This window comes from Myotis lucifugus, unplaced genomic scaffold (genome assembly GCF_000147115.1).
Source record: "Myotis lucifugus unplaced genomic scaffold, Myoluc2.0 scaffold_41, whole genome shotgun sequence".
NCBI classification, from domain to species: domain Eukaryota; kingdom Metazoa; phylum Chordata; class Mammalia; order Chiroptera; family Vespertilionidae; genus Myotis; species Myotis lucifugus.
Window position 1 is genome coordinate 3,538,585 of NW_005871089.1, and position 14,331 is coordinate 3,552,915.

General features: G+C 45.2%; 1 protein-coding gene and 1 long non-coding RNA gene across 3 annotated transcripts in view; one reads left to right on the forward strand and one right to left on the reverse strand.

Moving 5' to 3' along the window:
- ADPGK (ADP dependent glucokinase) overlaps positions 1–806 on the reverse strand; it is a 41,970-nt gene extending 41,164 nt beyond the window's left edge. Inside the window, exon 1 of one of the 2 annotated variants that reach the window (XM_006087836.3) lies at positions 501–741. In XM_006087836.3, coding sequence (XP_006087898.1) covers positions 501–727 — 227 coding nt within the window. In that variant the 5' untranslated portion in view covers positions 728–741. Of the gene's footprint in view, positions 1–500 lie in introns of both variants that reach the window. The other variant, XM_006087837.3, reaches the window with a different exon arrangement.
- LOC106696996 lies at positions 791–2,884 on the forward strand. Its single transcript, XR_001348006.2, has 2 exons — positions 791–997; positions 2,618–2,884. It is a non-coding gene; the product is annotated as an uncharacterized LOC106696996 (long non-coding RNA).
- Positions 2,885–14,331: the final 11,447 nt, after the last annotated feature.

Genomic DNA, 14,331 nt, shown 5'->3' on the forward strand with positions numbered 1-14,331 from the left:
GGGATGAGAAATAAGTCGTAGTACAAGTATGACTGCACTCTCCTCAAGAAGTCAGAAGCAGAGGAAGAAGAGTGCTGTCACAGTGAGCAGGACGAGCATGTGGACTGCAAATGAGCAGTCGCTAGAGGAGCAGGAAAAGCTGAAAGGGGAATGAAGGAGGCTCGGACAGAAAGGGGTCCGGCTGAGCGGGATTTCCAAGAGGCTATGAAGACGGAACTACGCACACACGGGAGAGGCGCAGGTCAGCCACGAGAAAAAGGCAGGCCGGTGAGTCCCTGCAGCAATGGCCGAGGGGCTGGCTGGACACGTCCGACGCTTCTCGCCCGGAAGGCAGCGAGGACCAGCGCCCAGGGGCCTCCCGCGGACCTCCGGGAACCCCTGTTTCGCGCGGGCTCCAACTTCCCAGCTCCCGAGCCGCCCGACCTCCGCCCCGGTGGCCCTCGGAGGCGAACGCCCGCACCTCCTGGAGAGGCCGCGATGCACGCCCCGCAGGCACTCACCCCACGGCCACGCGGCGCCAGCGCCGGGCCGGCCGCACGATGAGCGCGTCCCAGGCGGCCGCCAACCGGCCCTCCGGGGAGCCGGGCCCGGGGGACGGGGGCCCAGGCTGCAGCGAGCTCCACAGGGAGCGCAGCGCCGAGTGGGGCAGCTGCGGCTCCAACAGGAAGACGCAGCCCACTGCCAACGCGAGGAGCCCCGCGTACGCAGAGCCGCGCCACAGCGCCATGGGGACCCGCCGTCCCCGCGTAGCCGCCTGTGCCTTCCCCGGCCGCGCCTCTTCCGGGCTCGGCGCGCCCAAGTCCACGCGAGCGACACGTCACGCCGCGCGCCGCTGGCCCCTGAGGGGGCGGGTACGGGCGCCGCAGGGGCGAGGAGCCCTTCTCCTCCGATCAGATCCCGGCACTTGCCGGCCCTGAAGCACATTGGACAAAGGCGGCGTGCTGGTCGGGGCGCTGCACGCCTTCCCGGAACTCCAACCATTTCCAAAAGCAGAGGGGTGAGGATACCTTTGTTTTCCCAGTAAAACGAAAAGGAGGGATTATAAAAAGTGGGCAAACTTCCATCTGAGCCAGTCAGTGTCCCCATTTGAACTGTGCCTGTATTTCCGAGGGGCACAAATCACACCCCGCTTTTAGTCCGTTCCCTCTGCGCTTGTGTGCATATGTGATAGGCAGTTAGATAGACATGAACAGAGCCAGGGTGGAAAGCCCCAGGTGCCTAGCAAAGGACAACTGTAGGGTGGGACCTCACCCCCAGGGTGACCTTTCCTCCCCTAGCAGATCACTGGTCATGGGGTTTGGACCCCTGAGTCTTTCCTCCCTAGAGATAACATCTAGGCCTCAGTTGCACCCAGATAAGCAACAAAACCAGCCAGTCTGAACCAGCTGCATAGAGTAATGATCCCCTACACTAGTGTCGGCCAATGAATCAGAGGAGACCACAACCCTGAAATGACTCACCTGGAAAGTTGCTGAATATTCTATTAAGATCTTCCCCTGGACCTCCCCTAAAATCTCCACCCTTAAAAGCCTTAGGATGGAAGACCCAGTGCGCTCTTCCTCCTGGGAGCACGCCTGGTGCCTTTCCCTTTCCCTTTCCCTTTCCCTTTCCCTCCTCCTCTCCCTACCTCCCCCTGCCCCAGGCTGTTACCTTTCGCTTCCTCACTCCAAAGCTCCAAGGGCCCTTCCTTTACCTCTATAACTTGTTCCATTTCTTCTAGAAATTAATTCTCCTACCGCTGTGATTTACCAAATGTTCTCTTACGGTTTGGGTCTTGGCTCTGAATTCTCTCCCAGCCAGAACCCAAGTACAAAGGTTGCTGAACCCAGGTTTTGTCTGACCCCAACGGTCCCACACCTGATGTGGTTGTTCCTGCCGCTTTCAACACATCCTCCATAGTTTACTAAGTTCCTCGTCTTGTCTTTCACACCCTGGGCTCAGCGCTCCCTGAGGACTCTGCTCCGATGACAGCAGCTGACAGCAGCGCTGCAGGGAGCTCCTGGGGCCCATGTGGCAGGGGCATTCTGCCCCTTTGGAAGGTGGCTAAGACCTTCAGCCACTAGGGGCCTATGCCAACACTGAGGAGAGCTTGCAGCGATCATCCTGGCTGAATGACCAGGTTAAAACCGAAAATAATCCTTTTGGGGGTGCTGTTCCCTTGAACAATCTCAGAAAAATGTACAAAGCCACACATCTTGTGTATAACACAGGGAGGTTATGAGCCTCAGTTAAGAAACCCTGGTTTCTCCTGTTCTCCCTTGTGATATGGCTTAACCCCTGTGAGCCTAGGTTGGGACACAGTGAAGCTAGGCTTAGTGTCAGCTCAGTTACAGCAGCCACCATGCCAGGCCTCTTCTTGTTCCCTGGCCTGTTTCCATTTTTCCAGTCCTGCTGGCTCATGACTTGGCTCTGCGTTGGATTTTCCACTCTGTGTCTGACCTTTGGACTTGGCAGTGAAATTTTATTTCCCTAACTTTGATCTTGAGCATTAGGCTTCATCCCCTTCCCACCCCCCAGCACCACTGTATCAGCACTTACCCATCCCACCTTATCATCCACCCTCTCCTGTCTCACCAACCTGACCACAGCCCACCTGACCTTAACATTCTTTTTAAAGGAGATGTTCACACAGGAAGAGATTTGGGCTATCGTGGAGAAAAAAGAAGCCAAGGAGCCAATGAGATCTCTGTGGTGCCATGAAGCTGTCTTCCCTAGAGTTGCCTGTTCCTTCTCTCTCCTTAGAGAAATGTCAGTGAATACACTGACTGGCCAGAGACCATTTCTTTTACTGAGAATATAAACCAAGAGTGAAGAGTCTATAATGTAAACCAAAATTAATTTGTAATTTTGTAACAAAGAATAAAAAACATTTTATTTGAGCCCACCTGGTGTTGCTCAGTGGTTGAGCGTCGACCCATGCACCAGGAGGTGGCCAATTCAATGGTTCAATTCCCAGTCAGAGCACATGCCCGGGTTGGGGGCTTGAAACCCGGTGGGGGCCATGCAGGAGGCAGCAGATCAATGTTTCTCTCTCTCTCCCTATCTCTCTAAAAATCAATAAAAACATTTTTTACAAAAGGATTTATTTGAGCTAAAGTAACTGCATCCCAGGAGATACAGATTCAGGTTGCAACCTAAACTGTGTCCCACCAGGCAAAGGGGAAGTTGCCTTTTATAGCAAAAGTTTCTACCATGTTCTCAATTAGGTCCGTTTCATGTAAATGAGGTATCCAAATTTGTATACTTCTTATTGGTCTAAACTCATAGTCCTGATTGGTTGGCATTACACATCCTGATTGGTTGTTATGGAGCAGTTCTAATTGGATGGGGTAGATCTTTGTCCATTGGTGGAAAAACCAAACTAGGAACTGACTCCCTTATAATAGTTGATTCAGATAGCTAAATGAGCAGGGTACAATGAAGGAAGCCACGAGTTCAGTCTGAGGCCCTGGCCAGTTGCTTAGAGCCTCCTCCAGATATGCCAAGGTTGTGGGTTCCATCTAAGATTAGGGCACATAAAAGATTCAACCAATGAATGCATAAATAAATAAAACAACAAATTTATCTTTCTCTCTCAAAATCAATCAATCAATCAATCAACCAATCAATCTATTTTAAAAAAGAGTTCAGTCTGAGTTCTTCTATACAGAGTACCTGAGAAGCCCCTGTCAGTAAATGGCTGCTGGGCTTTTATTATTTATAAAATTTAGGTTCTCGGTTGAGCATAGTGAGTCCATCTCAGCAGATAAATTTCTTTTCAAGGTTCACATTAAATCAGTGGTTCTCAACCTTCCTAATGCCTCGACCCTTTAATACAGTTCCTCATGTTGTGGTGACCCCAACCATAAAATTATTTTCGTTGCTACTTCATAACTGTAATTTTGCTACTGTTATGAATTGTAATGTAAATATCTGATATGCAGGATGTATTTTCATTGTTCTCGACCCACAGGTTGAGAACCGCTGCATTAAATGAATCTATCTTGTCAGGGTCCACAGCAACTAGTTGGTTTTTTTTTAAAAAATAATTTTATTGATTTTAGAGAGGAAGGGAGAGGGAGAGAGAGATAGAAACATCAATGATGAGAGAGAATCATTGATTGGCTGCCTCCTGCATGCCCCCTACTGGAGATTGAGCCTGCAATCCGAGCACATGCCCTTGACTGGAATTGAACCTGGGACCCTTCAGTCCTCATGCCGAGGCTGTATCCACTGAGCCAAACCAGCTAGGACGCAGCTAGTTGGTTTTGCTTGTGGACCTGCAATTTCACATAGGGTTGAAGGGCAGATAGAACCAGTTAAATATATTTTCAAGGTGAAGCTTTGGAGAGAGCAGAGGAAGTTGAACTGTGGGAAGGCCATGTAGTGGACAGGCCTAAAGGAGCAAGGAAGTGCTCAACACCAAACTGATATGGAGAAAAAGCACCTGGGGCCTACCCTTCTAGCTCCCAGGAGAGCTGCTGAGCTGACAGTGTTTTGCATCTATTTCTTCTGCTTCTTTCTAGGCTTGCATGACCCCCACCCCACCCCTCGGTTTTATTGAGTTATAATTGACATAGAACACTGTATAAGTTTGAGGTGGTTTGATATACATATATGTTGCACAGTGATCACCACAATAAGTTTAGTTAATATCCATCACCTCACATAATTACAATTTTTTCTTTTTAAAAAAATCTTTATTGTTGAGAGTATTACAGGTGTCTCTCTTTTTCCCCCTCATTGTTCCCCTCCACCCAGTTCCTACCCACTCCAGGCCTTCACCACCCTATTGTTTGTGTCCACAGGTAATGTTAGGGGCAGAAATAGTATATTGGAGACTAGCTATGGTTATGAGAAATATTAATCATGCTCAGTTAACCATGATTGACTTGTGTTGGTTAAAGAAAGGACAACCTTGGAATGTGGTCCATTCTCATTCAATAACTGCCTATTATCATGGAAAGATAACAACCTTGTTGCCCAAACAATGGAGTCCCATCCCATCCCAGCCCAAATTGCCTACTTCCCCATGTAATCTTTGTCCTACCCTATATAAACAGCTGGCTTATGGGGGGCTGCAGAGCAGATTTTAGTGGATGACCTGCTGCTCTCCCATATTGCTGGCAGTATTGGAATAAACACTAACACATGATTCAACCCTATCTCTGCTTAATTGGCTCAAGTAGTGACAGCAACACAGACCCATTGATTGTCCAGTTACAGTAACGCATTTAAGATCTTTGTTATCTCTTTCTACTCCCCGCTTCCCTTTGAGATTCATTAGTCTGTTCCATGTTTCAATGCCTCTGATTCTATTTTATTCACCAATTTATTTTATTAGATTTCTTGTTCATTTAATTTGATTTTGATTTAATTGTTGATAGATATGTATTTATTGCCATCTTATTCATATTTTTAATCTTTATTCTTCTTCCTCTTGTTAAAGAATACCCTTCAATATCCCATGTAATACAGGTGTGGTGGTGATGAACTCCTTTAGCTTTTTCTTGTCTGTGAAGCTCTTTATTTGAACTTTAATTCTAAATGATAACTTTGGTGGGTAGGGTAATCTTGGTTGTAGGTCCTTGCTATTCACCACTTTGAATATTTTTTGCCACTCCCTTCTGGCCTGCAAAGAGAAATCAGCTGACAATCCAATGGACGCTCCCTTTTAGGTAACTAACTGCTTTTCTCTTGCTGCTTTTAAAATTCTCTTTTTATCTTTAACCCTCAGCATTTTAATTATGATGTGTCTTATGTGGGCTTCTTTGGCTTCCTCTTATTTGGGACTCTCTGGGCTTCCTGGACTTGTCAGTCTATTTCTTTCACCAGGTAGGATAAGTTTTCTGTCATTATTTCTTCAAATAGGTTTTCAATATCTTGCTGTCTCTCTTCTCCTCCTGGCACCCCCACAATACAAATGTTGGTATGCTTGAAGTTGTCCCAGAGGCTCCTTACACTATCTTCATATACTATAGTATTTGAATTCTTTTTTCCTTTTGCTCTTCTGATTGGGTGTTTTTTACTTCCTCATATTCCAAATAGCTGATTTGATTCTTGGCATCATCTACTCTACTGATGAATCCCTGTAAATTATTCTTTATTTTAGTTAGTGTATGCTTAATTTCTGACTGGTCCTTTTTCATGTCTTTGACATTCTCACTAAGATCCTTGAAAGTCTCACTAAGTCCCTTGAAGCTCTCATTAAGATCCTTGAGCAACCTTATAATCATGGTTTTGAACTCTGTATCCAGCAGTTTGCTTTTTTCCATTTCTTTAATTTGTGACATGTTTCTTTGTCTCTACATTTTGTTTCCTTCCCTGTGTTTATTTCTATGTATTAAGTAGAGCTGCTATGTCTCCTGGAGTTGGTAGAATGGCCTTGTATAATAGGTGTCCTGTAGGGCCCAGTGGCTCAGCCTCCCCGGTCACCTGAGCTGGGCTCTCTAAGTGTGCCCCTTTGTGGACTGTGTATACAGTCTTGTTGCAGTTGAGTCTTGATTGCTATTGGAATCACTGGGAGGAATTGTCCTCCAGGCCAATTAGCTGTGAGGACCAGGTGTGACTACAGTGGAAGAACTGCTGTGCAGGAGACACCCCTATGGAGCGGGACTTGCTTCAAAAGGGTTCGTTGCTCACTGAGTCTGCCCCTTGAGAGTGTCGCTTTTGGATGTGTAGAGCTATAATCTGCTATGGTCTGATGCTGTCCACTGGGTGCATTGGCTCTAGGGTCTCCAGGGAGGTGCAAAGTCAGCCACTGCCTGGGACCACCAGGCAGGAGCTACAGAGGGATCTGCAGATGCCTGCTATGTGTATTGGGTTTGTAAGTGCCCAGGTTGTGAAGCAAGTCAGGCTTGGGCCTTTTATTGCTAGGTTTACAGCATGCTGACACCAGCTGCTGTTTGCATGAGAGATTTTAGGAAAGTCTGAAGCCTGAGCCAGGACATGCCATTCATATGGAAAAGCCGTGCAAACAGCTTGGGTGGGGCTGCAAATTGGATGGGGTGGGGTCTCAGGGAATCACCAGGGCAGAGCAAACAGTGTGAGTCAGGTTGATGGAGACTCAGATATGGCTGCCAGTCAGCCCTGCAACAGGGGAGTTCCCAGTACAGGAACAATGACCCCTGCGAGCACCCCCATTTGCGAGAAGGCTGCCCCAATGCCAGACAATCTAGTTTCTCTGAGTATGTGTCTGGGTCCCCCAACGCCTCCTGGTGCTGGAGCTCAGAGGGATGGAGTCCGAGTAAATTCATCGTACACATGGGTCTATGGCAGCCTCTGTGTCCCTCAGCCACATTCCCCGCTGGTTTTTACAGCCCGACGTTATGGGAACTTCTCTTCCCAGCTCTGAGATCCTGGATTGGGTGTTTGGTGTGGGGCTGGGACCCCTTGCTCCTTACGGGCAGCCTCCACAAGGAAGATCTCCCTCCCGATTAAAAGACTGGCACACATACTAGTAGGTATTGAACCACCCTGTTCCACACCTCTGCCCCTCCTACCAATCTCAATGTGCTTTCTTCTTGACTTTTCTTGTTGTAGGACTTCCATTTAGCTAGCTTTCAGGTGGTTCTGAATGATGGTTGTTCTGTATTTTAGTTGTAATTTTGATGTGGTTGTGGGAGGCAGAGAGTACCGTTTACCTACGCTGCCATCTTCAGATCTCACAATTCTTTTTTCTTGTAGTGAGAACTTTTAAGTTCTACTCTCTTGGCTATTTTCCAATATACAATACTAGTACTTTTCATTTAGCCACAGAGACAAAACAAAATCAGCTTGAACAAAATGCAAGTTTATTTCTCATGTGGAAGTCAAAATGGGGTGCTGGCACTTTGTGGGATGCAAATGAGCCCCATCTAGTCATTACAGAGGTGCTCTGGGGCTCCTTCTTGCTGGGCACTCAGTGTGCGTTTGCATTATGGGTGGTGGCAAGACCAGACAAGGTGCCTAGAGCTGACCTCAGTTCAGACTGAGTACTAAAGAGGCATAAGTTGCAGGAAATGAAGAACACTGGGGACAACTGCCAGTTATGTGGCGCCGAATGTGGCTTCTGGTCACATACCCATAGTGGCCTTCATTTCTCCTTACTCCTCACCAGGGTGTCAGGGGCAGGCATTCAGCTCTCTTGGTACTACAGTCTCCCTTGAACTATTTCCTTAATGAAAAATAATGATTTCAGATTCTGATTACTTATCTATTTAATGAGCCTGGAATAATTTGCAAATGAATTGTAGTTTTAGAAGTTAGATTTCTGGGGCAGTTATTAAAAACAGCCTGAGTGGGCAGTCGTGGCTCCATTGCCTCCGCTGAACAAAGACAAAAAGGCTAGGTATGTCTCAAGACACCCCTTTTCCCATCCAAATTGCTCCAGATATTGCTTTTGCTATTGGGTCTCTCTCCTAGGACCTTGGAATGAGAAGGGCAGGGGGCAATTCAGTTTCAGAAAATTCAGAGGCTCCAGGTGTCCCACTAAAGACCTTAACCTGGAAGGCCAAGTAACAAATCTCATTTTTATACAAGGAATTAGAGTCCTGTTTGTTCCAAAATTAGCTTAAAGCTTTGACTTTCACAGAAACATCAGTCAACACCACTTATGTGATCTAAAGGGTTTTAAGGAGCAAGTTCGTTCCTACATTGGAATTGAAACTAAGCGGGACCAAACAATCCATGTGAAAGCTGGGCTTCCCCACAGCTCCAGGCCTCTGGGATTCCATCCAAGCTGCTCTCTGAAGTCCACACTGTGTCAGGCCTTTGGTGATGCCAAGGACACAGCTCACCACAGGGCACACCCAAAGGCCAGAGTCAGAGCACAGCTTTGAAGGTTATAGAAAACTCCCAGGTAATGAAAGAGAAGGAAGGATCCCAAAAGAGAAAGCTTTGTGTCAGCAACCACAGCCCTGGGCAATCAGACACCCTTTCCCCTAACCTGCCCTCAGGAAGGCACTAGAAGAGCTAGAAAGATGGATTGCTGAATGGAGAGATAGGGGTATTGAAGGCACAGCGTCCAGGTGACAAGAACATTAAAAGTAGTGAGGAGGGCATGATAGTTCCTAGGACTTCCTATATAGATTGGGGACAGGAACCGTTCGTTTTATTTTTTTATTTTTATTTTTAAATACATTTTTTATTGATTTTTTACAGAGAGGAAGGGAGAGGGATAGAGAGTCAGAAACATCGATGAGAGAGAAACATCGATCAGCTGCCTCCTGCACGTCCCTCACTGGGGATGTGCCGCAGCCAAGGTACATGCCCTTGGCCGGAATCGAACCCGCGACCCTTGATTCCACAGGCCGACGCTCTATCCAGTGAGCCAAACCGGCCAGGGCAGGAACTGTTCGTTTTAGCTTGTGATGTAACAGTGTGGTGGCCCTGGATTTCCACTTTGGTATTATCTGCTACAGCGGTTCTCAACCTGTAGGTTGCGAACAATGAAAATACATCCTGCATATCAGATATTTACATTACGATTCATAACAGTAGCAAAATTACAGTTATGAAGTAGCAACGAAAATAATTTTATGGTTGGGAGTCACCATAACATGAGGAACTGTATTGAAGGGTCGCAGCATTAGGAAGGTTGAGAACCATTGGACTAGGAGGAAGTGCTGAGTGCTGGAAAGTTGGAGCAGCAGAGCTGTCTGGGCTTCTGTCCATAAGGGCCTGTGAACCTAACAGGACAATGAATAGGGGGACAGGGTGAAGCATGGGCCTGGCCTGCTGTGCTTTCTTGGACATCTCAGGCTTCCTGGAACACGTCTTTCACATTGAAAGGGGGCAGCAATAGAATTTGGGGAACCAGCTAGTATTGTAAGAAATATTAATCTTGCTCTGTTAACCATGATTGATTAAAGAAGGCACATTCTACCCTGGCTGAATCTGACCTGGAGATGCAGCTCTTCCTCCCCATTTGGAGCTGCCTATTATCATGGAAAGATCAACACCTTTGCTGCAGAAACCAGAATCCCCAGCCCTTTGAAGATCCCCAGCCCCTTTGCATACCTGTAGGCCTTTGCAGACCTCCAGCCTGCTTACCTGTTAATTGCCCATATGGCACTCCCTTTGGCTATTTCCCCGTGTAACCCCAGCCCTTGCATATCACTAAGCCCTTTGAAGACCCCTAGTTCACTTGCATATCTGTAAACCGCCTTTTTGCCTACTTTTCCTTTGTACTTTTACTATATAAGCAGCTGGCTTATGGAGGGGGGGGGGGGGGAGTGCAGAGCAGATTTCTGTGGCTGACCTGCGGCTCCCCCATACTGCCGGCAGTATTGGAGTAAATGCTCATAGCATATGATTCAACCCTGTCTCTGCTGAGTAGTGACAGGCAGCATGGACCCATTGTTTGCCCGGTTACAATATTGCTTGTGTAACCCCTTCACACTCATGGGTCCCCTGCGTGGTGGCCCTCTGCAGGCAGTGTAAATCAGTTCTGTGGTAGAGCCAGCAGCATATGGTATACCCATTTGATATGGGTTCTGTAATACTTGCAATGTACGTTTGGAAGGAAATGGAAAGTTTGCCCTCTAACCCTATATTTTTCTTGATTCAAGAACCTTAACAGTTCTACAACCACTTAGCCTAAGAGTTGTTCTCCAAACTAAAATAAAGGGGTAAAAAATAAAAGGATACAAAAAAGTCTAACTGTGCTGCTCTAGAGTCATTAGGGACCTGGATTTGTTCCAACCTTTGCTCTGCTATCCCTAGGGTGACAGCACAGAGGAGGGGTATGTCAGTACAAAGTCAGGGTTCTGAAAGAAAGGAGAGATGGTGAATTGTTTTTGCAAGGCAACCAACAGTTTCTACTTCAATGGAGAGAATATAAGATTTGATTAAATTCCACTTCTGCCATTCACTACCTGTGTGACCTCAGGCAGGTCACTTAACCTTTCTGTCCCTCAGTTTCCTTACCTGCAAAATAATTCCTACATTGCCAAATGGTTGTGGGAAATAAAGGTATCTTAGGAGAGCCTAGCATAGTGTCTGCTACATGTTGACATATGCCCAAACACTCCCTGCCATTGCGATGGTTGGTTCCTGAGAGTATATTTAATTTTCTTCTCAGCGCTGCTGATCTGTCACTCTCTTGCCATAAGGAGAACAGACATCTCTGCACAGATCAGTGTGCAGTGGCCTTTTCTATTGTTTTGCTGTTCAGGATCAATGTAATATCGCATTGAATGAAAAAACTAAAATTTATTTATTCATTTTACTATAAATAAGACATGGAATTCTCCCCCCAAATTTTTTTTCTTTTTTTAAAAATTGTTTTATTGCTTAAAGTATTACAAAGGGTATTACATATGTCTCCTTTTTCCCCCCGCCCTTGACATTCCCCTGGCCTTCCCTACCCCCCAGTGTCTTATGTCCATTGGTTATGCTTATATGCATGCATATAAGTCTTTCGGTTGATCTCTTACCCCCCCTCCAGCCCCCCTACTCTCCCCGGCCTTCCCGCTGCAGTTTGACAGTCTGTTCGATGCTTGTCTGCCTCTGTACCTATTACTATTACTTACAATATTGCTATGTACACACTGCTGATACACATGTATAGAAATTCCTTTAGGGGCTGGTACAATATTCACAAATTGGTAAACGTGATACATCACATAAACAAATTGAAAGACAAAGTCACATGATCATATCAATAGATGCAGAAAAAGCATTCGACAAAACCCAATACCCATTTTTGATAAAAACCCTCAGCAAAGTGGGAATAGAGGAATAATACATAATAAAGGCCATATATAACAAACCTACAGCCAACATCATACTCAGTGGGCAAAAACTAAAACCATTTCCACTAAGAAGAGGACACTTTCACCACTCCTGTTCGACATAGTACTGGAAGTGCTAGCCATAGCGATCAGGCAAGAAGAAGAAATAAAAGGCATCTAAATTGGAAAGGAGGAGGTAAAACTCATTATTCACAGATTACATGATTTTGTATGTAGAAAACCATAAAGACTCCACCAAAAAACAAAAAACAAAACCACCTATTAGATTTAATAAATGAATTTGGCAATGTAGCAGGATACAAAATTAACACCCAGAAATCAATCACATATTTATACACCAATAATGAATTCTTAGAATGAGAAATGAAACAAATAATCCCATTTAATATTGCAACAAAAAATTAAGATACTTAGGAATAAACTTAATCAAAGAGGTAAAAGACTTGGAAAACTACAGTATGTTGAAAAAAGAGATAGAGGAAGATATAAACAAGTGGAAGAATATACTGTCTTCATAGATTGGTAGAATTAACATCATTAAAATGTCCATACTACTCAAAGCAATCTGCAGATTCAACCAATCCTTATTAAAATACCAATAGCATATTTCACAGCTCTAGAACAAATACTCCAAAAATTTATATGGAACCAAAAAAAACCCACACAAAACCAAAAATAGCCACAGCAATCTTGAAAAAGAACAAAATTGGAGGGATCACAATACCAGATATCAAGTTATACTACAAAGCCACTATAATCAAAACAGCCTGATACTGGCACAAGAACAGGCATATAGATCAATGGAATAGAACAGAGACCTCAGAAATCAACTTAAGCCATTACTCTCAATTAATATTTGACAAAGGAGGCAAGAATATACAATGGAGTCAAGACAGTCTCTGCAATAAATGGTTTGGGAAAATTGGACAGGTATACACAAAAAAATGAAACTAGACCACCAACTTACACCATACACAAGAATAAACTCAAAATGGATAAAAGACTTAAATGTAAGGCATGAAACCATAAAAAATCCTAGAAGAACCATAGACAGCAAAATCTCAGTCATCTCTTGAAGCAATATGTTTACAGATACATCTTCTAGGGCAAAGGAAACTAAGGGGAAAAGAAACAAATGGGACTACATCAAAATAAAAAACTTCTGCACAGCAAAAGAAGCCATCAACAAAATGAAAAGGGAGCCCACTATATGGGAGAACATATTTGGCAATGATACATTGGATAAAGGTTTAATATCCAAAATATATAAGGAACTCATACAACTTAACAAAAGGAAGACAAACAACCCAATTAAAAAAATGGGCAAAGGACCTAAATAGACACTTCTCCAAAGCAGACATTCAGATGGCCAAGAGACATATGAAAAAATGCTCAAAGTCACTGATCATCAGAGAGATGCAAATTAAAACAACAATGAGGTATCACCTCACACCTGTCAGAATAGGTATCATCAACAAATCAACAGATAAGTGTTGGTGAGGAAGTGGAGAAAAGGGAACCCTAGTACACTGCTGGTGGGAATGCAGACTGGTGCAGCCATTATGGAAAACAGTATGGAGTTTCCTCAAAAAGTTAAAAATGGAACTCCCATTTGACCCAATGATCCCACTTCTAGGAATATATCCTGAGAAACCAGAAACACCAATCAGAAAGAGTGTATGCACCCCTATGTTCATAGCAGCACGATTTACAATAGCTAAGATTTGGAAACAGCCCAAGTGCTCATCAGCAGATGAGTGGATAAAAAAGCTGTGGTACATTTACACCATAGAATACTATGCAGCAGTAAAAGAGAAGGATCTCTTACTCTTTGAGACAGCATGGAGGGATCTGGAGAGTATTATGCTAAGTGAAATAAGTCAGTCAGAGAAAGACAAGTATCACATGATCTCACACATATATAAAATCTAATGAACAAAAGAAACTGATGATCAAAATAGATCCAGAGACACAGAAGCATAGAACAGACTGCAGAACCTCAGAGGGAATGCAGAGGGTGGGTAGGTAGGTGGGAAGAGATCAAAGAACTTGTATGCATATATGCATAGCCCATGGACACAGACAATAGGGTGGTGAAGGCCTGGGGTGGGGGATGGAAATGGACTAGAAAGGGTCAATGGAGGTGGGAAGGGACATATGTAATAGTTCTAACAATAAAGATTTAATTTTAAAAAAAGAAACACACACACCCACACACCCACAATTCCTTTAGGGTATAAACTAAGGGTGAAATTTCTGGGTCATCTATCTATATAAAAAGCCAGAGACCATAACTCCATCACAGTCATAACAACCTCACGACCAGTCGCTATGACACCCATTGCGGCCAGCAAACCAGCCTGATCTGGGCCAGATCACCCCCAACACCCCGATCATGGCAGGGCCAGCTGGCCAACTGCCTTGGCTGGCAGAAATTTGGGGCCTGGGGACCTTGGAGTTCCTCGGTCTCAGTCTCGGGCAGCTGCGCGGGCAAAGCTCTCCTTTGGTGGAAGTGGACCTGAGATGAGGGCGCTGGAGTCGGGGATGGGGTGGGGAGGCTTTCCTGGTGGCCCCAGCAGTCCCCATGGGCCACGCACAGCACCTGGGCATCTTGCTC